Raw genomic sequence first — 24,527 nt, 5'->3', positions numbered from 1 at the left:
TTTTCGTTTTTAAGGTGGCAGCATATATATTTCTTTCAGTGTTTGGCATTATTTGTTGCATGTCTGTGTCATGATCTTGACCATCGGGGTAAAACCAATGCTTTTATGGTAAAAAGTGCCTCTCCGTTGGCGGCTATCTACTCAACTTCAACAATGGAACACCATCATTTTAACCAGACAGTTACAATATTACAGGTATCTTAAAAAAATATATATTAAGTGTTCATATCCGAAGTTGAATAAAGTGTTCAGATATACATATTTTCTTTTCTTGGCAATGTTTTCGTGTCATCCAAATTTTTCAGGAAACTTCAAATTATGCCCCACAAGTTTAGACACGATTGTGTGCTGTATAGAGAATACTGCAATACTACTACAGCTATATGATATATGAGAATGATGTCAATTTTTTTGAGGTTGCACCCGACTATTGACTCTTTTATGAAATAAATGCTAACAATACATAAGAGCTTTAGTGCTAGGTGTATGTTTACTAAGTCAAAAATTCGAGTTACATATCTCGATATTTCGAGTTACTTAGTTTACATTTCAAGAGGTACTAAGTCGATATTTCGAGATACTAAGTCAAACTTTTGAGGTACTTAGCTGATATTTCGACTTAGCATCTCGAAATTTCGAGTAACACTATCGAAGTTTAGGGAATCTCATTAGAAATGTCAAATTATTAACATTAGGTACCTAGTTGTGTAGCTTTCGGATATCCGCAGAGGGTCATATAGGATGACTGTCACTGTTTTAACCATGTTTAAGGCCGCAAGGTTTTCGACCCAGTTTGAGCTCATATGGCAAGCAAATATAGACCTACCTTGCATGAACGTGCGAGTCCGATCAAGATCGGGTACCGTGATAGTTCTTGATATTCAGGTGCGGCAATACAAGGTGACTGGGCAGTGTTCTAGATTTTTCACTTTTTTGACCATATTTGGAAGGTTTTCGACCCAGTACGAGCCTCTACCAGCGGAACATACTATAAATGTAACTGTAGGTATATATCCTGGATACAGTTTGAAATCTGGAATAGATGTAGAGGCTATGGTAGGCTATACATTGATGAATAGTAGTATGTGTTCAAGTCCTTACAATATGCGCATAGTCAATAAGTAACCCATTAACATTTTAGCCTTGGCAGACGGACAATCGTTCAAATTTTGCTAATAAAAAGGTAACATAAGTTTTCGAAAATAAAATGTATCAAGTACAAATGCCCTGCCATATTGTTATCATCTACAGTTCCACTTATTACAGCCCAAGTAACTATATCATAGAAAGAAATATCGTCGTTCATGACCATATTTTGTAATTCGGTTACGATATTGATGTATTTCCATTGCAGAATGAGGGCCACAACATATTTAAGTACTTGTCTCCTGAGGATTATAAAAGGGCAAGTATTATCCCACATAATAGTGTCATATGTACCAAACTAACTTATTTAGATTTACAGCGAAAATTGATAACATGAAGATGAAGGGTATTGTCGGCATATGTTATCTTGTTTTCTTTTTTAATGTACCAGCTCATACTTTAAACAGCTCGTGTTAAGTGATTTGGAATACAAGTATCAACATGACATGTCTAAATATTTTAATCACCAGAATAAATAATATTATTGTTGAACAATTGTTTAATTATATGCATTCACGATGTAGTTCTATTGTAATTCTACTATGTATAACATTCAAAATAGCTGTAATATATATTCATAATTCACTCTCAGTTAAATGTTTGTACTTGTATTTTAAAGTAGCTTTAATATAAATGTATTCACAAATATTGAATGATATTACATGTATTTTTCTACTTGCATGATGTTGAAAGTAACTGCCATATTTATGTTTTCATACTCAGTTAAATATGTCTACTTGTATTTTAAAGTAGCAATAATATAAATATATATTCACAGATGTTGAGTGATATTAGAAGTTGCATTCTAGCAACAGATTTGGCATTGTTTTTTGGCAACAAAGCAAAATTAAAGGACATTGCAGATAGGAATGAACTGGTATGGGAAGACTATGAGCACAGGTAAGACATTATTTAAGTTACTTTTTCAATGATGATTATATTTTCAATAATTGACAAAAGAACTTATTTTTCGTACCTAACTTGCTAGTTCCAATACAAATTCTCATTATGTGTGTTCATGCACATGTATTAACATACGCATATGTAGCACAAGATGGAATATCAAAATGAGTGTAAAACAACAAGATTTAAGTTGACTCGGGTGGACTGGCTGTGGATCGTGTATCGTGATTCACAGGGTGTCGCATCATTTTATTGACAATCTGTTCGCCTCTAGATGCCCAAGTTACGATAACATAAACATTTACACTATAGGATGGCCATATTTGAGTACTGATCTATTGTAAACATGTATATAACCAATTGAGTTTGTTGAATTCTGTGTTTCTGCTGGTTTTAAATCCAGTAAAACCATGAATTGAAGTTGAAAGTAGTTTATTACTCTTGTTCCTGATTAGTTAAGTGTTAAGATAGAGTCTGAGAATTGTAATGAGACATTATTTGAAGTCTGAAGCCTTAATACACGTTTACGCGTGTTATGTAAAGTTTAAATGAACACTGCTCTATATTAGTTTTCTTATTCCAATGTGCAAAGCAACATGCGTTATTGATGTAGATCTATACTTAACAACTTTTATAACTACACGCTTTGGTTTTTATTGTTCCATTTGTATCTCTGTCAAATATTGACATATTTCTGCAATATATAATATCATTAAAAACAACGATGAGCCGAGACAGTTGCAATATCTCTATAATCAATAGTCACATAATAAGAGCATTTGGATGATGTCCAATATGTGGCAAGGAGTGTCATCCACAAGTTTAAATAGATCGTTTTGGCCAAATAAAAACCATTTTAATTACATCTGTTTTATGTGTTCTTGGTGCACTACAGTCCTTAGAACACTCGGTATTTATGAATCCATTATTTTGATTCTAGGGTTACATTCTTGTCACTGTCACGGCTAAGAGAATCTAGTTCCGATTGTTATCGTTCCTTTGTTTTAATAAAACTAAAATGAGCATCATTATTTCCAATTTTTTCTGATATATTCGATATTTGACAGAAATATCAACAAGAACAAAGTGTGGAGTTAAAAAAGCTGTGAAGAATATTATTCAATGTTGTAAATAATATCCCGATTACTAATTGAGAGTTGAAATGTACAAACTAAAGTAGTATAAATTTAGTTAAGTATTACTCCTATTCTGTTTCGTTTCTTTAATTCTTAGGTTTTTTTCTAGATTTCAGATTAGAATCTAAATGTCTATCTGTGGACATTAAGCTTTTTAGAGTCATAAAATATTCAACTATTCATTACATCCGCTGACTATGTTGGAATATAATATATTATTATGAAATAACTGAAAAAATAGAGATTGATTGAAAGCGTAGTTCATACCTTCCGACATATGTATTTATTTCTAAATCTATATTTTATAGTCCTTTCCTTTGGTGGAAAACACTTTCTCGCCTAAAGAAGTGACGTCATAATATTTTAACGTCATAACAAAGTCATGTTGTACTTACCTTTGGAATAAAACACTGCAAAACTGATCGACCTCTCTAATTTACTAAATGCTGGGTATTCTCAGATGTCCTATGAGCTGTTGTATTTAGTAATAGCACAACTGTTGCCTTCTGGGTTCGCTCAGTATACCATTCTAAATGAAATAATTGTATAATATTGACGAAATGAAAAATAATAGAAAACGACCAACTTTTGAATAGTTTGTAACTCAACCAACCACTTTAACGAACAGAATAGATTGAAAAATACGACATGATTAAAGATTTAAGATATTTACATTACACATGGTGCAGTAATAGATCTACTGTTTTATATATAACCATGTGTATTTTTTCATTTGTTATTAGCATTATTTTCAAATAATCTCCTTGTGTTACATACTCTCTTCAGAAAATTGGTCTGAGATTCAGTCTTAAGGACGTATGCTGCAGGTTTAGATAAATAGAATTTGTTCAAACTTTGTATATGAACACAGTGTCATGTTAGAAACAGAATTATGAAAAAAATCGAAGGTCACCATGCATGTTCAGGAGTTAGCTGTCCTTAAATATGCAAATTATAAGAAAAATCCAGTTTTAAGTGCAGCTAACTCCTAAACAAGCACGGTGACCTACGATTGTTTTTGCATTTGTCTGTTTCTAACATGCAGTTGTGATCATATACAAAGTTTGAACAAATTCTATTATTGGGAATTTTGCCCCATCTCTCATACAAACTGCAGCAAGTGTCTTTAACTCTGCTATGTATTATTTCACATCTATCTCTTGTACATTTTTGGCACGGTACCTGACCTTCTCTCTCATAATTATCATGTAGTCACATCATGATACTTCTTTAGTTTTATACTATTTTGTCGTGTCGTCGGGCAGTTTGGTTTTTCTTGTTTTTCTTTCAATTTCTATTTCAGTTTAAACCATACGAACAATGCAGAAATACAAGATAACGTGTTAATTTTAGATGCACTTTACTGTTTTTAGCGCTGCAAATCAAATTGCATCTAAATGCTTATATAATAATGTGTAGTTAGTTCTGTAGAATATTTGCTCTTATTGAATTAACATAAACTCCTCACAACAGTTATCTCCCTTGGCAGCAATTGTTTGGGATTTAGTACACTACTGACGAGTGATAGATTCACTTAATAAAAACCATTGTCATTTAGCTGTGTGTTTTAGCTATATTTTATTTATACATGTATGTATTCACATTATCCTCTAACATTCATGCTATGTTCTAACAAGCACGTACTGTCTGCGGCAGTAGGCATTTGTAAAATGCTGTCTGATATATTGTTCTCTGTTCTTTATAAATAGTCACATCGTATTGCTTTTGTATATCAAATATTATTACATGACTCCTTATGTAAAACATAGGACAACATTTGTTCTATTGACTGGTTTATAGTTCAGCACAGATTTACTGGCTCAAGTTAAAAGTTTTGAATTTCTTTTTATCTCATGTAATGAAACATTTGTACTACACTTTGTGCAGTTACCCCAGGCATTAATCAAAAGTAACTGTATTTCAAGTTGTTTCACCATTTAATTCAGGTAAAATTCAGACACCTAATACATACCAGAAGAATACCCATTTTTCATAATTTTTTACGCTTATACTTTCTTGCTTTAGAATATTTGCACGTGAACGACAACATGTGTTTGTTTAGTTTTTGTTTGTTTAGTGATCACACAGCACTTCTAGTAACTTTCATTTCATTCTATAAAAAACTTGACATCTACAGACGTCTTGTGCATACTATTGTAATGACCGGATGTGACCTAGTGGCGTCTGCTAAACCCTGGAAAATGCAACTGGACACAGTAAAATACATTTTTGAGGAGTTTTATCAGCAGGTAGTACGGGGCGAAACTGTCAGTTTGTAGTATTGTAGTTTCTATAGTAACCGTCTTTAGTGTAACAGTCCGTGTCAGTCACACATGCCTTTGGTCATATCGTTCTGAAAGCAGTATTGCTAGGGATGCTGCACATTCTATTCTCATTCGGTTATTTTAATACTTGGCTTCGCTTTTTGTTGTCGAAATAAATGGATCATTTTATAGAAAGTATTAAAAACAAAAACTCGTGTCCAATTTTCTGAATAATAAAATGAAGGTTTCATATTAAAACGCTCATGTAGAAAGTAAATAGTGAATGTCTTGAGTTAGTGCCAACCATGTTGTGACTGATACGTGTTGTGTATTGTCTAACCTCTAACCTCCTAGCTTGAAAAAAGAGATTTGTGATGTTTGTGCTTATGCTTCCTTACTCATTGCTCGTAGCCTCTTTGATGTTTGTCCCAATGTCATTTCAGTTTTTGTGCTTATGTCGAATTGATGAAAGCATAATATGTTATTGAAACCTAGTGCAATATTGATCTCACAGAGGATTCTGTAAGTTTTGTGGTAATGGCAAATAGATCTCTTTTTTCTGTAGCTTTGCGTCTAACACTAAGTCTGTAGACTGTCTAACAGACAGCAACTCTTTTGTATGAAAAGAGTCATTTAACTTAGATACTCTAACTTCTAACACGCGTTACCAGTAGTAGACTAACTTCCTTGTCTTGAAATCACTGTCCGCACCATAACGCACGCTCTGCATTGGCTGGCTAGGCATACTTCCGTACATCAGTGTAAATGTTTCCATCCCAATGTTAGCATGTAATTTTACCATTTGTATAAGTTGAAATGTGTTTATTTCCCACAGAAACCTTGTAATGACACTATGTATGACAGCATGTGACCTATGTGCTATGTACAAACCTTGGAATACACAACTTGACCTTGTTTTTGTCATCATGGAGGAGTTTTGGCAACAGGTATACACACAAACAAGTCACCACCATTCTAGCACATTTACGGGGACTTTTATTGTAATAAACTCTAGTGTGTTTGAAAATGAATGATGTTGAAATGCGTAGATGTTTTTAAATTATGTATAATTTGCTATCAAAATCGCTTTTACAAACATTGATAAGGTCAGGTCAATGCCTCGATTCAAATCATATGATGTACAAAGAGCTTAATTTCCTGCTAGTTTGTTTTGCGAGTGGTTTATGTTCATGTGCATTTGTGTAATATTTGACATGTGCAGGCTTTCTGTATCCTCTAAAATGATATCTGATTTATCTCATGTGTGTCGAAACAAACCGTGTGTTCTGATGTTGCTGATGATTAGAATGAAGACAGTCCTGCTAACAGAACTAAATAATAAAGAGATATTACAAAATTTATTTGGCAGAAGTTAATCATGTTTGGGTAGGTTTTTTGTACATGTAGTTGATAGTTTTTGGCTGTAAGTTCGCATTTGCAGTGGTGCTAGCTACTTTTTCTTCTGCTTATAATAGTTTTGAAATGCATGTCTATTGAAAGGATATACCTGAAACGTATGTATTTGAATACAATAATATCAAAGATATGAAAGGAATTATTAATGCATAAAATGTATTTGTATTGATATTTCTCCTATTTTAACATTTTAACATACTCTAATAATATTTGCTATTCTTCACACGTAATGAGAAATAACTGATTCTTTTCAAGAATTACAGTCTATATATGTATAATTATATTAATGCATGGAATTACACTGTATATGTAATTATGAATACATGAAATACCAGAATAATTAACTGGACGTAAATTAGAGGAAAAGTATGCTTGTCAACCTTGTGGACATGTTTGAAGTCCATAGTGACACAGAATATTAAATTTATATTAAAGTTAACCTGTTTTACCACATTTTAATAACAGTATATGTTAAAACATGCAAGCAAAGAAATTGAAAAAAAAAGTTTCATTATTATTAGCCTTTCTTAAAATAAAACAATTAGTTTGGTGATAACACGACACGTTTACTTGTTTTCTAATGATAAAACAGTCTGATATTTAAATGATACAGTTTATTACTGATTCCAAAGGATTTGGCCATATTAAGCAAATCGAGGCTAATGCCAATTACCAGTATAACAGGAAATATATACGAGCCTCACAAAATATACACTGGATGCAACGTACTGTGTGTATAAATCTTAAATGAAGTACATGTATTTAAAAAAAAATATTAAAGATTAGACATTGTTAATTTACACATATCAAGTGAAATATTTTTGCTGTAAACAACGAAACCAACATAGAAGTTATTCGGCGTTTTAAACATGTTTACTGTTAATTCTAATATATTGTAATGATAATGGTTGAGTTAGTATTATGTGTAAATATTTAGCTACAATCCACCAAGTGATAACTGAGCCATGTAACTTGCAGGGAGATGAGGAAAAAGCCAAAAGTATCACTCCGCTAGCTATGATGGATAGAGAGAAGAAACATGAACTTCCACAATTAGAGGTAAATTACAATTCAAAATTCATTTATATATATAGTTACAACTTCAACTAGTCTAATGAAAACTCGTTTCTTTCCATTATGCAATGTATAAACAATTCATTTATAGCTATACGATATAAACTGCGCATGATTATTAAGGATGGGTATATAACGATTTCATATTTGTGACAAGGACCACATTTGGCAGAAGTATGCTTATGTATACGTATGTATCTAGTTTATCTGTTTGGGTCGCATCACCATAGTCCATGTCATATGGCGACTTTCTTATTTTGGACGGTGGAAGAAGACCCCAAGCACACGTCCTGGCATTACTTCATGCACGGTCGAATTATCGTAAATTAATAGAGAAAATAACACGACTATTTCATTGCAGTGGAATAAGTATTTTCTTTGTTGCCTCATATCGTACCCTCGAAATAAATTATTCAGTCCGTTTCGTTACAATCCTTGTTCTTTCCTTTCCTTTTTTGTCATGTAATATATTTATAAGAGGGATAATTTGAACGTTGTGTGTTACATGTGTTATACGATTGTATTTTAAGGTGGGGTTCTTGGTTGGAATTTGTCTACCATGCTATGACCTGATGACTCAAGTGTTACCAGAAACTAAACCGATGCAAGACGGAGCACTGTAAGTAACAGACAGTCCTTAGAATAGGTATTACTCTTTCAAAACAGTGACAGATGTTGAAGAGAAATAACTTGTATAAAATCCTCATGGTGAGTTTTAAGGATCTCTGGTATCTGTCTGTCGTCCATCCGTCCGTCGTCCACAGTTTGCTTCAAACAACATCTCACTACGCGCTTGAGGCAATTTCACCAAACCTGGCCAGAAGCACAATGCTTTTAGCTAAATAACAAGGCAGTCAGAGATTAAAATAGTAATAACTTTGAAATGAAAATCTTGCCTAAAGCCGCAACATCCACAGTTATTTGGTATACAGGAACACTTAATAGTTATTTGGTTTATTGTACTGTTTAGTATTTGTTTAGATCATGCCCTATGGGTCAAAATTGACTAAAACAATATTTTATATACACTTAAGGTAAATTGATCTTATTAATATATTTAATAAGTCTAACAACCATCAGAATAACTGAAAAGCCTACATTCCTAGCTATCAAACTTGATAGTTTCCAATTAAAATGTTAGATTTTTTCTTTTCTTTTGTTTGTCATATAAAGATGCTGCCTAATAGTATTTCAACAGTAATCAAATATTGAATCCTCATTTCCAATAATATTTGCACTGCAAATATGATATAAATTATCATTTTGGATACTATTACAACCCCGAATGCGTAAAATCATGAGTGCTTGCCTTTCGTATATCATAATGTTAAAACTACCAGGTGGACTTCGAGCAACATGTACACATTTGAGTCAGATGAGTAATGCCCTGGTCTTTTACACGAGCCGACTGAAATCCAGTCACTGTTTGCAAATAGCTTTGAGTACATGTTCTCATGCAATGCATTTGTTTGTAGGAAGTGAACACATTCACATTATATTTTAGGGCCAACATGAAGAAATGGAAACAGCTTGCTGAGAAGCCACGGGAAGAGGTAGAGAAAGATTTACGAATACACAGTTCCGATAGAAGACATAGTTTAATACAATATGGCGAACATACGGATGACGATTCGTCAGACTCGTCAGACAAAAATGAAGAAACTCAGGAACGTGAAGGCATAGCAACGGATGGTGATACAGAAACTAGGTCAGTGAATAGTGAAAGTCCGTCGAAGAATGACGCAGATGATGAGCGAGAAAGCATTGCTGATTCCGTTCACGAAAAGTATGATGAGGAAAATGTCACGATGGGAGATTGAAAACGACTTCAAAACTTTAAAATAAATATCCCATAGGAGAGCATTAAACCAGTGGCGTTGCTTGAAATATTCTACAATGAAAGAAATTCATGCGATTTGATAAAAGAATTGATATCCCGAAGTTTTTGGTCTATTGCCATCCACTCTTTGTCTGCAGAGTATTTTCGAAATTAAGGGTTTGCTTCATGTGTGGAAGACGAAGATTGTTTTTGAAATTATTGTCTGCTTAAACGTGTAACCATCGTTAATTTTAGAGAACGCATTTGTGAGAATATGAAAATATCTAATATTGTACCTGCTTTTTTATAGTTTTTACTTTCTGAGCTAGGAAGAATTTGCTAGATCCAACTGCATTCAGACACTATTGCACACAATAGGCCTACCATGGTCCCCTGCGACTATGACGAACCTCTGATGGATGAGAATGCATTCAGTGAAATAATCTTTTTTTTTTTTTTCAATTCGGGAAATGCAAAGTATCTCTAAAGCTGGCAGGGCTTTATACTTAAATCACGCATTAGGTATATACATTTGGGAGACTTCACGCATATTTTTCAGAGTGACACCTTAGTGTCATGTATTCAAGACACCATAACAGGTGTGATGCTTTTTAGAATTTTTAGAGATATTACGAACGCTTATGCCAACGTTAAGGTTTTCAGGTCTAACCTCACCTCACGATAAATAATGTTCTTTCAGGCCAAGATTTGATTTTGTATTAAACAAAGAATGATAAGCAACAAAGTCAAAAATTGTACGTCATCCAGCGACAAAGGTCAAAATTAATATGACCCAAAACTGGCATAGTTTTGATTGGATGTCATCAATATGTCAATACTTATCGAAATGATGTATCTCAGATAGTATGGATTTTATCTTCACTAAACCTTTGTAGTGCGGATGCGATTTCATGATCGTTATAATACCCCCTCGTCTGAATCCCAGATAATTGTTTTATTCAACGACAAAATAAGTGTTCCAGATACATTATTTCTTTAGCAGTTTGGTACAGGACAGAATCCTATAGCCCATGGCAAAAACTGGAAGCGTACAAAACAACCGGTTGCTGGATCGCCATATTTGTTTGACGTCATTTTTGACGTCATTTTACCCTGTGTCGTCGGGTAAATAGTTTGTTATCGTGTATAGAATGATTAAAACGACTGAGTATTCGTTTTTGTATTTAGTTATATAATAAACAACTTATTAAATGGCAGTGTCGTGCATTACGTGGTTATAAATACTCTTAAAATCATATTGTCACTCAGGCTATGCCTTCGTGCAAATATAGCTTAAGCCGTGATAATAATCGCTAAAGGTGCGTCATTGTCGTTGGTGCTTCTGCACGTCCGATAATCTGAGAGTCATGTCGTAACAACATTTATACGGATAACATAGAATAAAGCCTGGACCGGCTTACTATACGGAAAGGAAATTATCGTACCTGCATGTACATTTGTATAAAAGCGGTAACATTACTTCCATTTCTTAAAGGTAAAAAAGTGATGAAAAAATGTTGACACGTGAACGAGCAGAACAACTTTAGTAAGAGTATTAGTCGTTTGGCATCTGTTTTATCATTTGAGGAGGCTATAAATGTAAGAGAGGAATTGTATGCGAGGAACCAATGTCACGTAAAAACCCAGACTTGTATGTTCATTATTGCCATTCCTGTTCACTTTCATAAACATGTAGAAGTAAAAGATGAACTGATTGATATTTATTTGTTGTTCAGAATATTTAGTGGATTGATACCACAACAACTGTTTAATCCAGATTTTTGTATTACATGCATAGCATATTTTTACAATTTATACCTTCATTTTCGTATATAATAGAATTCTATCAATATCTGTAAATATCTCTTGAATTGCTATTTATAGTTTATATTTTTATCTGTATTCTGTTAAGAATATTTATATTAATTATATTCTAAAAGTGGTTAATCACTTTTTAGTTTTATGAATTATCTGTTAGAATAAACCAGTTCATTTATTGCACCATGTATTATCCACTCTGTCTTGTCTACGAGGGGACAAGTAATAGGGGATCCGTGTTAAATCGAATATCTTAGTACGGGTGTACACTATAGAAAAGACTTTTCAAGATTGACATCGCCACGCCTGAAAAAATAAGATCTGGCCCCGTGTTCACAAAGCATTTTTCGGTCTCAGCTGAGTTTGAGTTTGAAACTTTTAATATCATTTTTACTAAAACTTCAAGCTTAAATTCCAAATGAGACCGACCATTAATACTGAATAAGTCACATTAAAATAGTTATTAACATAAAATTTAGTCTTAAACATGCTATTTAGATATAAATGAGAAGTAAAATTTCATTATCAAACTCAGCTGAGACTGAAAATGTTTTGTGAACACGGGGCCTGGTTCTCAAAAGTGAAATACATTTTTATGTTATATGTAAAACTAATCAAGCAAATTGCATTTCAAGCTTTTGAGTAGTTTTATCCAAGTTTTGTATATTCAATATTTTCACTTAGTGACGGCAAAAATATGTTTGGATTCAATTGTCTGCGTGATAAACACTAAAGGGCTGTGTTGCTTTATATTCGGTTTTTATGTGCCAAAGTTCAGTGTAATCCCACGTTTTACCAATTTGCCGTATAAATACTCCTGATACTCTGACAAATGTACTGGTGTATTCTAACATGCACAAACAGAAACTTGTTTATGCTATAGAATTTTATTTTATTTCTATTTTGTACTATGAACGACATGTAGTTGAGAGTAAATACAGTCATTGAAAACTGCAACAGTGTCATGTCTGCTCTTCTCTTTGTTTTTACTATATGAACCCTTATTTACATCTTTACTCATTAAATATTGCTAGGCTAAGTCAAAACTAGAAGGAAAAGATTTTATAACTATTGGCTCTCGGATCTCCAGCAAAAGCTTTGGCTATTGACCGAAAAGCTAACAAATAATTATAAGTGTATATACAGCCTCACGATTACTTCCTGACTTACCTCTATATAAAATGGCTGTGACGGGATTTTGGCTTAGTTATGAACTAGATCTAGTGACCATCTTCTAAAAATGCTACAATCTGCAATATATTTTTATACGCTGGTGGCTGAATGACAAATTATTGCGCCAGTACGAAATTAACCATATATTAATGGAGAGGGCGGTATATATTGAAAGTAATGGACGACTTTTTATGCTCCCCGAAGAGGGGGCGGTGGCATATAGTCGTCACCTTGTCGTCCGGACACTTCTTGTCACACTTCTTGTCCGGAGGATAACTCAAAGTATTGAAGGTACCAAGTTGTAACTTTATACAGTGATAGAGCTCATTGAGATAAAGTGCAGTGACCAGAACCATAACTCTTGGCGGTCCCATTTGTTGAAAACTTTGTCTGGGGCATACCTCAAATACTATATAAGGTATTGGCTTGCTACTTTACATATTGATAGAGTTCAGGGAGAGAGAGTGCAGTGACAAGGAACCATAGCTCTAGGTGGTGTCATGTTTGAATTTGAATTGTCTTCCTTTTTTTGAAAACCTTGCCTGAGGCATAACATGAATACTATGTAAGGTATTGACTTCATACTTTACATATTGATAGAGGTTAGTGATAGGGAGAGCAGTGACAAGGAACCATAACTCTATATGATCCTAGTTTTGAATTATCTCACTTTTTAGCTCACCTGAGCAATGCTTAGGTGAGTTTTTGTGATCGCTCGATGTCCGGCGTCCGTCGTCTATCTGTCGTCTGTCTGTCTGTCAACATTTAGCTTGTGTATGCGATAGAGGCTGTATTTTTCAATTGATCTTTATGAAATTTGGTCAGAATAATTGCCTTGATGAAATCTAGGCCGAGTTCGAATATGGGTCATCTGGGTTCAAAAACTAGGTCACTAGGTCAAATCAAAGAAAAACCTCGTGTATGCGATAGAAGCTGTACTTTTCAATTGATCTTCATGAAATTTGGTCAGAATGATTGCCTTGATAAAATCTAGGTCAAGTTAGAATATGGGTCATCTGGGTTCAAAAACTAGGTCACTAGGTCAAATCCAGGCAAAACCTTGTGTATGCAATAGGGGCTGCATTTTACACTGGATTTTCATAAAATTTAGTCAGAATAGTTGCCTTGATGAAATCTAGGTCAAGTTCGAATATGGGTTGTCTGGGGTCAAAAGCTAGGTCACTAGGTCAAATCAAAGAAAAACCTTGTGTATGCGATAGAGGCTGTATTTTTCAAGTGATTTTCATGAATTTTGGTCAGATTGATAGCCTTGATGAAATCTAGGTCAAGTTCGAATATGGGTCATCTGGGGTTAAAAATTAGGTCACTAGGACAAATCAAAGAAAATACTTGTTTATACTCGAGGTTTTTGCTCCAATTTTAATGATAATTGGTCAGAATTTTTTTTTTTCATGAAATCACTAGGTCAAACATGTTTACACTGTTCTGGTGTGTTATGGTGTGTTTCTCAGGTGAGCGACCTAGGGCCATCTTGGCCCTCTTGTTTGAAAACCTTGTCCGGGGCATAACTCAAATACGGTGTTAGCTATTGACTTCATACTTTACACATTCATAGAGATCTGTAAGAGGGAGTGCATAACTCTAGGTGGTCCCACTTTTTAGCTCACCTGAGCACAAAGTGCTCAGGGTGAGGTATTGTGATCGCTCACCGTCCGGCGTCCGTCCGTCCGTCCGTCGTCCGTCCGTCCGTCCGTCCACACTTTCCTTTAAACAACATCTCCTCCTAAACCAACAGCCCAATTTTGATGAAACTTCACAGGGTTGTTCCTTGGATGGTCTTCTTTAAAAATTGTTCAAAGAATTGAATTCCATACAGAATTCTGGTTGCCATGGCAACCAAATGGAAAAACTTTAAAAATCTTCTTCTCAAAAACCAGAAGCCCTATAGCTTAGATATTTGGTGTGAAGCATTGCCTAGTGGACCTCTACCAAATTTGTTCAAATCATGACCCCAGGGTCAAAATTGACCCCGCCCCAGGGGTCACTTGATTTTACATAGGAAAATCTTAAAAAATCTTCTTCTCAAAAACCAGAAGCCCTAGAGCTTAGATATTTGACATGTAGCATTGCCTAGTGGACCTCTACTAAAATTGTTCAAATCATGACCCCGGGGTCAAAATTGACCTTGCCCCAGGGGTCACTTGATTTTACATAGGAAAATCTTCAAAAAAATTCTAAAAATAAACCAGAAGGCCTAGAGCTTAGATATTTGACATGTAGCATTGCCTAGTGGACCTCTACAAAATTTGTCCAAATCATGACCCCCGGGGTCACTTGATTTTACATAGGAAAATCTTCAAAAATTCTCTAAAAATAAACCAGAAGGCCTAGATCTTAGATATTTGATATGTAACATTACCTAGTAGACTTCTACAAAATTTGTTCAAATCATAACCCCCGGGGTCAAATTGACCCCGCCCCATGGGATTACTTGATTGTACATAGAAAAATCTTCAAAATAAACCAGAAGGCCTAGAGCTTAGATATTTCATATGTAGCATTGCCTAGTGGACCTCTACAAAATTTATTCAAATCATGACCCCCGGGGTTAAATTTGACCCCACCCCAGGGGTCACTTGATTTTACATAGGACAATCTTCAAAAATTTTCTAAAAATAAACCAGAAGGCTTAGATCTTAGATATTTGACATGTAGCATTGCCTAGTAGACTTCTACAAAATTTGTTCAAATCATGACCTCCGGGGTCAAATTGACCCCACCTCATGGGGTTATTTGTTTAGCTTTAGCAAAGAATTTATTTCAAGAAAGCAATTAAACTCAGGTGAGCGATATAGGGCCATCATGGCCCTCTTGTTTGAATTATCTCCCTTTTTATGAAAACTTTGTCCGGGGCATAACTTGAATAATATATAAAGTATTGACTTCATACTTCACGTATCTATAGAGGTCAATGAGAGAGAGTGCAGTGACAAGGAACCATAACTAGGTTGTCCCATTTTTGAATTATCTCCCTTTTCCGAAATACCTTGTCCGGGGCATAACTTAAATACTATGTAAACTATTGACTTCATACTTTACAAATTCATAGAGTTAGAGGGAGTGCAGTGTTAAAGAACCTCAACTCTTGCTGACCACATTTCTCCTAAACATAACCGTAACTGAAAAGCCCCTTATGCTACCGTAATTTCGTGGAGCATCCATCGGTGTTATCGATAGCCTTGTTAATCTAAGTATTGAAACTGAGCATGTTTCATGATCAACGTCTGAGCATATTCAATCTTAAATAATGACAGAAATATGGTAAATCTTTTTTTGTTACTTTATGTTTCATGTTTTTGTTTGTTATGCCCCCACATTTATGTGGTGGGGGCATATAGCGTTGCTGCTATCCGTACGACCGTACGTCCGTACGTCCCGAAATCTTGTATGTCTTACTCCTCCCACACTATTAGCCTGATTTGCTTCAAACTTTCACAGATGATAAGCCTTGATGTGCAGATGACCATAGAGGAAGGAATGTTTTTCTGTGACTATTTTTATCTCAGTTCTGATCCTTTGATATTTTTGCTATATAGAATATAGAGAAATCTGTCCAACTCCTTTCGCACTATTAGCCTGATTTGCTTCAAAGTTTCAGCATATTCAATCTTAAGTAATGACAGAAATATGGTAAATCTTTTTTTGTTATTCTATGTCTAACGTTCTTGTTTGTTATGCCCCCACATTTATGTGGTGGGGGCATAGATCGTTGCTGCTGTCCGTACGTCCCAAAATATTGTCTGTCTAACTCCTCCCACACTATTAGCCTGATTTGCTTTAAACTTTCACAGATAAACAAGCTTGTGCAGATGACCATAAAGAAGGATTTTTTTTTCTGTGATTATCTTACCACAGTTATGGTCTTTGATAGTTTTGCTGTATAAAACATAGAGAAAATTCTTGGGTGTCCAACTCCTCAAACAATATCGCAAGGATTTGCTTGAAAGTTCCATAGATGAAGGATCTTCATGTGAATATGACCATAAATCATGGACTTTTTTCTGTGGCCATCTTTGTCTAGAATTATAGCCCTTTCTTGATAAAAACTTTGCTATTTAGAGGATGGCGCAATGTGTGGGGGCATCCGTGTCCTATAGACACAATTCTATTTTTGATCTGGATTTGGCACTGTCTTTCAACACTATTTAATATGTGAGGGGTCTCGGTGGTTGAGTGGTTAAGGTCAGTGTCTCCGATGCACTTGCTGCTCACTGCTATGATAGCCCTTTAAATGCAGTTTCCGAACATACATGCTTCTATTTCGGGTATAACAGTTTGATGTAACGGATGGCAATCGATGATATGCTAAACAAACTTTAAAGTACATCAGAAGGTATCAGACCTGAAGCATTTAATTTGAGCGCACTGCAACGGAGTTAAAGTGGTTGAAAGGCTGGAATTGCCATTTAAACGTCTTGATTTTGAACTTAGAAGTAACAGTTGATTGACAAAAACTTCCATTTGGTTCTGCTATTGCCTTAATACGAATTACAGCTGTATAATAGTAGTAAGCTGTTGTAACTGCCAACTTTCTACTGGTAATTACCTATTATCACAACATACGACGACAACGTCACATATTTCTACCATTATCATGTGTAGAACTAAAAGAAAGAATTAAATGTCATTAAATATATTTCAGAAATCATCTAATAAGAAATTGTAGGAACTATTCATGTCAAAATCAAAGGTATGAGATAGGACACGAATCAAAGGAAATATTCGTCTTGTTATCGCGATCATTTGTGCCACGTACGTTAACATACTTTCAGGCAAAGAAGTATAAAATACACAGAATGGCAACTGGCTGTAATCTCGCGTGAGCTCGTGTCAGAGCGTGATTCGGCGTTATCTTACTAAAAACAAATATCGGCGAGCATGGAGTTACAATTTGTACCTTTAAAACTACATTTAAAATACATGTTAGCTTCTAAAACAAAATTAGTTTAATGTGAAATGGGTTAAGACACGAAGTACACATTTTTTTTTTTGCCATCGAAAGAAGCGTGGTCATACGGTGATAATTATTTTACCGATGAATAATTGCTTTCGCAAACAAAATGGCGCATGAAGAAAGCGCCATTTCTGGTAAACGAGATCTCGTTTTTTTGTCACGGGAGGTTGGCGAGATTTGCTCTATATGCCTTTCAAGTTGCCAATCTATTTATTTTTATAGCTCTTTGTTTCAGGTAAGAAGTATATTGGAACGAGTTTATGTCCGTCTGTCGGCGTATCTCAAAAACTGTTAAACTGATTTTCAAATAACTACATACACTTGTCCATCGAAACACGCATGATCCAGGCCACTAGGTCCAAGGTCAATGCCACCCCCTCCTCCAACAAGATGACGATACGCAGAGTGCATAGCAAAGGTCACTAAGTCTAAGAAACGAAAAGGAGCTTCATTTTGTGACCTCGTCGTGGAAAGATTTTCATAAAAATAGCCTCTAATGTTTAACTCGAGACAACTTGCAGAACAATAAAAACAGGTTAATAGGCCAGGGGTCATTGTCACACTCGAAAGCCAAGGAGTTTCATTTTGTGTCCACATATCTTAAATTTATAAAACTAGAATGTTGTTCTCCTCATCAAACGTACAGAGCGCACAATTGGAGGCCAATCCGCTACGTATCTTCTAAACCGTTACTTGCAAGCGGTACTTACATAAAACGCAGGTTACTGGGTTCAAGCCCCTTCTGTGTATCAAGCAGCGTCTAGATTAATCACCTTAAGTGATGGCTCAAATTTCAAAATCCTACCATGCGCTACAAAGTTCTGGGGCAGACACGAGTGACGTCACTTATATATAAATAGCTTAGTTAGGAAATGGACAAGGTGCAGAACTGGCGGCTGCACTTCATCCATTGTCGTATATAATATATTTAGTGGTTATACATGTTAAGTTATTTCGGACAAGTTAGCTGTTATTACTGGAAAGCAGACAAAACAAGGAGTTGCGTTCAATAAACTGAGGTCAGGTGATGTTTGAAGATGAGGAATGGTCACAGTTTACATCTGTATTAGTATCAGTTCATTCTTGTAAGGGGTATTGATGCTAGACGAAACGGTCCAATTTGGTTAACCTCGTACGGACGGACAGGACAATCACTATATGCTTACCGCATCAGTAGATGCTGGGGGCATAATTAAAAAAGCTAACCCTGACCCTGATCTAGCTGGCGGCATGTTTCTTGCACGAGATACATCGTCCAATAGTGGTCACCCTTCTTGCAAACCATGGTTCCTCAGGACTATGGATGAGAATGGATAGTCCTTTGTGCAGTTATATCGAAAACCAACAATGCAAAGCACTATTCTAGGACAAGATTTTCCGAACATATACAGACGGGGTTAAGCATGCCTGTCCCATTATTGCGAGCATAAAATTATAGTTTGGTTCCACAGACATTAAGTGTTGACATTTTATGTTCGACTCAGATATGCTAAAATCTGTCTGAAGATGGAGCTAGGCAGAACAGAATTTTTGACGGAGAAACAAAGCAAACGCTGTCCTATCCTATAGCTTTGCCAAGAAATAAGGGGGAATGAAAAATCAGATGTGACAAGTAGAATTTCAGTCTGTCCACATATTTATTTTAATGCTGTATATTCTTGATTTCTGCATAATGTTGTACATCAAAACAAAACACAAAACATATTTTTAAATTTATTTCACTTTTTAAGATTTACAGTGAAAACATTTCTATCTTGCATAGACAGTGATACTACAGGTAAATTTGTATGAAAACACATTCTTACAGTGAAAACAGTTCTGTTTTATCACGAGATGATGTATTAGGCAAAATCCAGTTTTTACTCGGGATTTTCAGACACTTGGGGCCTTTAGAGTTACTCCCCTTTATTACTAAAACAACCCTAAGTCTTGTATGCCAAATAAATATAGATCACAGTTATACATGCCCTTATAATTGAGCCGTACCACGGGATAACCAACATAGTGGGTTTGCGACCAGCATGGATCCAGACCAGCCTGCGCATCCGCGCAGTCTGGTCAGGCTCCATGCTGTTCGCTAACAGTTTCTCCATTTCCAATAGGCTTTAAAAGCGAACAGCATGGAGCCCGACCAGACTGCGCGGATGCGCAGGCTGGTCTGGCTCCATGCTGGTCGCAAACCCACTATGTTGGTTTTCTCATGGCACGGCTCATATATTCTTAATAACTTGTAATCCAAATCAACCAACTTGACCTTAGTGGTATTATTTAGTCCACATCGATTATCTGGCAACAATTTGAAAAAAATCTTCAAGTAATGTAACTAATGTCTTCATGGTACACTTAAGACATTTTTTTTTTCAAAATGGTCCTTTAAGTATGCTCATAAGACATGGTCAGGAGCTGCACAAGCCCTAAGTGTCTATGACGATATTGGCATCACCGAGATGATGTGCTGTTTTTACAAAGACCTACATTTCAGGATTTTAAATTGCATCATCACAGGAAAGATTATAAAGTGCCAAACGAAACTAAAATTTTGGTTTAAAATAGAAATACGAGATGTAAAATCAAAACTTTTATACCTGCTGGAATCACAGAGATACAGCAAACCCAAGTGTTCAGACTCTATCAAAGTGGCCTCTTATGATGATACAAAAGACAGTGGCTCTGATTCTTTCATAACCAAGTTCTCCAAGAACCACATTGAACATAGAATTCTTTAAGATATGGACTACATTCAAATAATCATTCTGGTCTTTACCTTTATGAAAACTGAACACTAGTAAAAAAGATCAAGAACTGATTAAAGAAGGTATTACTTAGGTAGTTAATACAACAATACTTAGGTAGTTAATACAATAAGAGCTGTCAGTTGACAGCGCGCTCGACTATTCTCAGTGCTTGATAGTATAATATCAAAGGCCTGAAGGGCCTGAGTCGGCTAATGATTGATGTACTGACAGTATAGTCTACCAGTTTCAGTTTGTTTTTAATTTTTTTCTTAAAATTTCATAACACAGCTCGATATTTACCCAAAATATTATATCCGGATACGATTACACTTTTCTCCAGTTTCAACAATATATTTTACAAATTGTGATGATACGGAGACATTTAGCAGCAATTGGCAATACCTGACATTGAAGTTTACGGTTAAGTTACCTCTTATTTAAATCTTTTCATAAAAAAGTTGTTTCGTTTCGTGAAAGCAGCCAAACATAGACGATCTACTTTCGATTTCAAAAACTACAAGAAAATACAATTTAATGTTTCGCCGATTTGTTTATTTCTCGAAAAATAAGAATTAAAATCATTTTTAATATCAGTAGTAACTAAACAAACCAGTAAGAGCTTCTTCTTCCGATAATTTATCCGTTTACTGACTACAAAATTCAACCCACGCAAAGTTTATAGAAATCATACGATGCGTGTATACGTTCAATGTGGGAGAATTAAGGCTGATCGGCTATGTTACCTAACGCATCCAGACGATTCAGATTTTGTTTTTAAAAAAGCATTGTGTGCGTTTCTGTAATTTTATATACGTTTTTATACGCTTAGAAATTATTAGACATGCGTATTTGCATTATTTCTATACGTAATTTACGCTAATACGCATCTTATCTGGAGCCCTGTGGAACTATTTTTTTGTCTTTCGCTGGATGTTACGCAAGCTTTGTAAGCCTGCGCAATTCTTAAAATGCACATTTATGCTTAATGAGTTACATTCGAGTATTGCACAATTACAAGTCATAAATATGACAGATTACATCGTATATTGGTCATAGCAAAGGGAATTGACACAACTTAACTTCATTCATGCAGTGAACTGTTTGAAATTTGAGAAATCTAATGGAACTACATCCCTTCACGTGTTATTCGGTCCATTTAGAGAATCGCTGAACAGCAAGGACTCGTCAAAAGGCTTTCAGCCTTTAGCCGACTCAATAAGCTATGAGTAAAACTTCAACATTACAAAAAGCATATTCTAAATCAAAAAGGGGCCATAATTCAGTCAAAATGCTTGATAGAGTTGTCTGCTCCTGTTTACAGACTGGGGTCATGATGGTAAACAAGTATGCAAAATATGAAAGCAATATCTCAATGGACTTTGAATATATTTGGGGTGGAACGCAAACTTCAACATTACAATAAGCATATTCTAAGTCGAAAAGGGGCCATAATTCTGTCAAAATGCTTGATAGAGTTGTCTGCTCCTGTTAACAGAATGGGGTCATGATGGTAAACAAGTATGCAAAATATGAAAGCAATATCTGAATGGACTTTGAAAATATTTGGGGTGGTATGCAAACTTTAACATTTGTGTGACGCTCACGCTAACGCCGATGCCAGGGCGAGTAGGATAGCTCCCCTATTCTTCGAATAGTCGAGCTAAAAAAGGGTAAAGTCACTCATCATAAGAATTGTCAGATATATATGTATAACATGAAATGAAAATCCAAAAAGCATAGTGGTCCCTTTGTTATTACTCATGCCACATGTCACTTCATTCTGTAAAATCAATATCTGAATTCTATGCAAAGATATAGAACAAAACTATTACTTTCAATAAATCAACAACAATTTTTGAGAAAATGATATATATGTTCTTTATACATATGTATACTAATGATTATCTTCTGTAAGATTTTGAGCAGAGGTAAGTAAAAGGTAGTTCTTAGCTAGATGGTACAACTTTATCACGACATTTAAAGTTAAACCTTCCTCCAAATCACGACATTCACTGATCTGATGCGACTTCTCCCCAGAATCACCCCAATTAACAGCTAAATTATGTGCTTGATGAGGAATGGTACAACTGTTTCATACTAAGCCCTTGAAACTATACTTATTACCTTCTTAGACTAAACTCTTACATAGCACTAAATGATATCAATAAACAAAATAAAGTTCATTGCAGAATTTTGTAAAGCTAAATTTATTCACTGTTTCTTTCCTTTATAAATAAACATAATGCAACTGCACATTAATACAGTATTTTTAACATGACGGCCAAGAGGCCAAAAACACTCACTTGACAAAACAATATCTCTCAAAGTATAACACTAAGCAGTTCAAAGGAAGTCGCTGTAAAGTTTCTTTTTTCAGCTCTGCCAGTCCCTAATTCAAGAAGTTACAACGGTTTGATGATGATCCAACAATGAGAAGATATTGTTTTAAAAATCTATTTTTAGCTCTCTCTGACCCTAAACAGGGTAAAGTAAAACCATTTGAAAGGGGACCTTACAAAAATGCCATAGACCAAGTTTGGTGCTGTTGTACGAGTGATTCAGAAGAGGTTGTTTAAGGATTTTTCTATTTTTTTGCTCTGGTGGACCAAGGGGACCATTTGAAAAAAAAACTTGATACATGTTCTTACAAGGACACTATAGACCATTTAGGTGAAGATCCATCAAGCAGTTCATGAAAAGCAGTTGTTTATTGCATGTTTTTCTTTTTTTGCTAAGGCGGTTCCTAAAAGTAGCCATGCAGAACAATTTGAACAAAGTTGAGACAGGAACTTTCAGGGATACTACAAAGTTGGTGATAATCAAGCAGTTCATGAGGAGTTGTTTAAAATGTATTCTATTGTTAGCTTTAGTGGCTCCTTAAAGGGGCCAAGTAGAACTATTTGAAGAAACCTGTAAGAGATCTACACAAGGATGTTTCTGGCCAAGTTTGGTGAAGACCTACAATACGTAAATCATATAAAGTAAGAAGCTAACACAGTACCAACACAATAGCTCAACCTTTGGTTCAGGTGAGTTAAAAAGTTATCTTAGAGTTTGGTGCAAACATTCCTTAACCTGATTTAACATAGTTTCATAATTTGGAACTCAGTATAAACTTCGTTAACATATAAAAAACTTTTTTCTGAGAGATTTGGGTCCAAATTTATCAAAGAAATTTAAGAAATTAAGACCAGACTGGAACATAAATATGTACATTCAAATTTTACTCTTCTTTGCTGAAAATATGCAAAATTCTGGGATTTGTAAGACAGTTAATAAAAACTTTAAATAAAGATTCCCTAAGTTGACGACTAATGCTTGAACACAAACTCATGAGGCCATCCTAGACATAAATGTATTAATCTGAAAATGTATGTGGAAAGTTACTAATATCTATCTTTATTATTTGGTCAATATCAATTACAACTCATCATGAACATCATCCGCTGATCGTGTAGGTGGGGCAGTGCAGTGTGTAGGAGTCTCAAAGCCAAATGCATATTCACATCTACTTGGTTCTGAAGCACTTGTTACTTTATGTTCTGTACCACATTTAAAATATACCTGAAATAAACATCATTGCCAACTTAAAATATACATTTCATTTCAAGTCAGTAGCTTTTAACATTTTCTGCAATGGTAATTTAAATTTAAGTCATAACAAGCTATTAACAGCTCTCAACAGCAACCCTCAGCAAACAAGTATATATCAAACCCTTCAATTAGAAACAATTTTGAGTGGTGGGATCAGTTTCTGCTCTGTGGTGAAATCTATTTATATCATGTGGTGTGACCTATTTATATGTGGTAAGGTTTTTTGAACAGTCGGATCTATTTTTGTTGTGTACTAGAATATATTTCTGCTGTGCTGTTGGTGGAATCTGTGTGGTGGGATTTATTGCTACTGTGTGGTAGGATCTGTTGTGTGGTGGGATCTTTTATCCTGCTATGTGGCGAGATCTATTTCTGCTGTGTGATGGGATCTATTTCTGTCATGTGATGGGATCTATTTCTGTCATGTGATGGGATCAATTTCTATAACATGTTGAGATCTGTCGTGTGGTGGGA

The 24,527-nt window shown here is 35.1% G+C and overlaps 2 protein-coding genes across 13 annotated transcripts in view; one reads left to right on the top strand and one right to left on the bottom strand.

Annotated features, from left to right (window-relative positions):
- The window catches only part of LOC123525271 (probable 3',5'-cyclic phosphodiesterase pde-5), a 78,585-nt gene extending 66,052 nt beyond the window's left edge, over window positions 1–12,533 (top strand). For 7 of the 9 annotated variants that reach the window (XM_045304173.2, XM_045304175.2, XM_045304176.2 and 4 more), the window contains 7 exons: window positions 40–195; window positions 1,355–1,405; window positions 1,925–2,046; window positions 6,285–6,396; window positions 7,844–7,924; window positions 8,470–8,558; window positions 9,444–12,533. In XM_045304173.2, the coding sequence (XP_045160108.2) occupies window positions 40–195; window positions 1,355–1,405; window positions 1,925–2,046; window positions 6,285–6,396; window positions 7,844–7,924; window positions 8,470–8,558; window positions 9,444–9,759 (927 nt within the window). In that variant the 3' untranslated portion in view covers window positions 9,760–12,533. Of the gene's footprint in view, window positions 1–39; window positions 196–1,354; window positions 1,406–1,924; window positions 2,047–5,322; window positions 5,435–6,284; window positions 6,397–7,843; window positions 7,925–8,469; window positions 8,559–9,443 lie in introns of all 9 variants that reach the window. The other 2 variants (XM_045304174.2, XM_045304177.2) reach the window with 1 other exon arrangement.
- Window positions 12,534–19,424: 6,891 nt separating this feature from the next.
- Window positions 19,425–24,527, bottom strand: part of LOC123525883 (glucosidase 2 subunit beta-like) — a 43,093-nt gene continuing 37,990 nt past the window's right edge. For all 4 annotated transcript variants that reach the window (XM_053538003.1, XM_053538004.1, XM_053538005.1 and 1 more), the window contains one exon: window positions 19,425–24,023. In XM_053538003.1, the coding sequence (XP_053393978.1) occupies window positions 23,880–24,023 (144 nt within the window). In that variant the 3' untranslated portion in view covers window positions 19,425–23,879. The remainder of the gene's footprint in view (window positions 24,024–24,527) is intronic.

This window comes from Mercenaria mercenaria, chromosome 3 (genome assembly GCF_021730395.1).
Source record: "Mercenaria mercenaria strain notata chromosome 3, MADL_Memer_1, whole genome shotgun sequence".
Taxonomy (NCBI): domain Eukaryota; kingdom Metazoa; phylum Mollusca; class Bivalvia; order Venerida; family Veneridae; genus Mercenaria; species Mercenaria mercenaria.
Note: the sequence above shows the minus strand (reverse complement) of the source record. Positions and strands in the feature narration are given on the sequence as shown.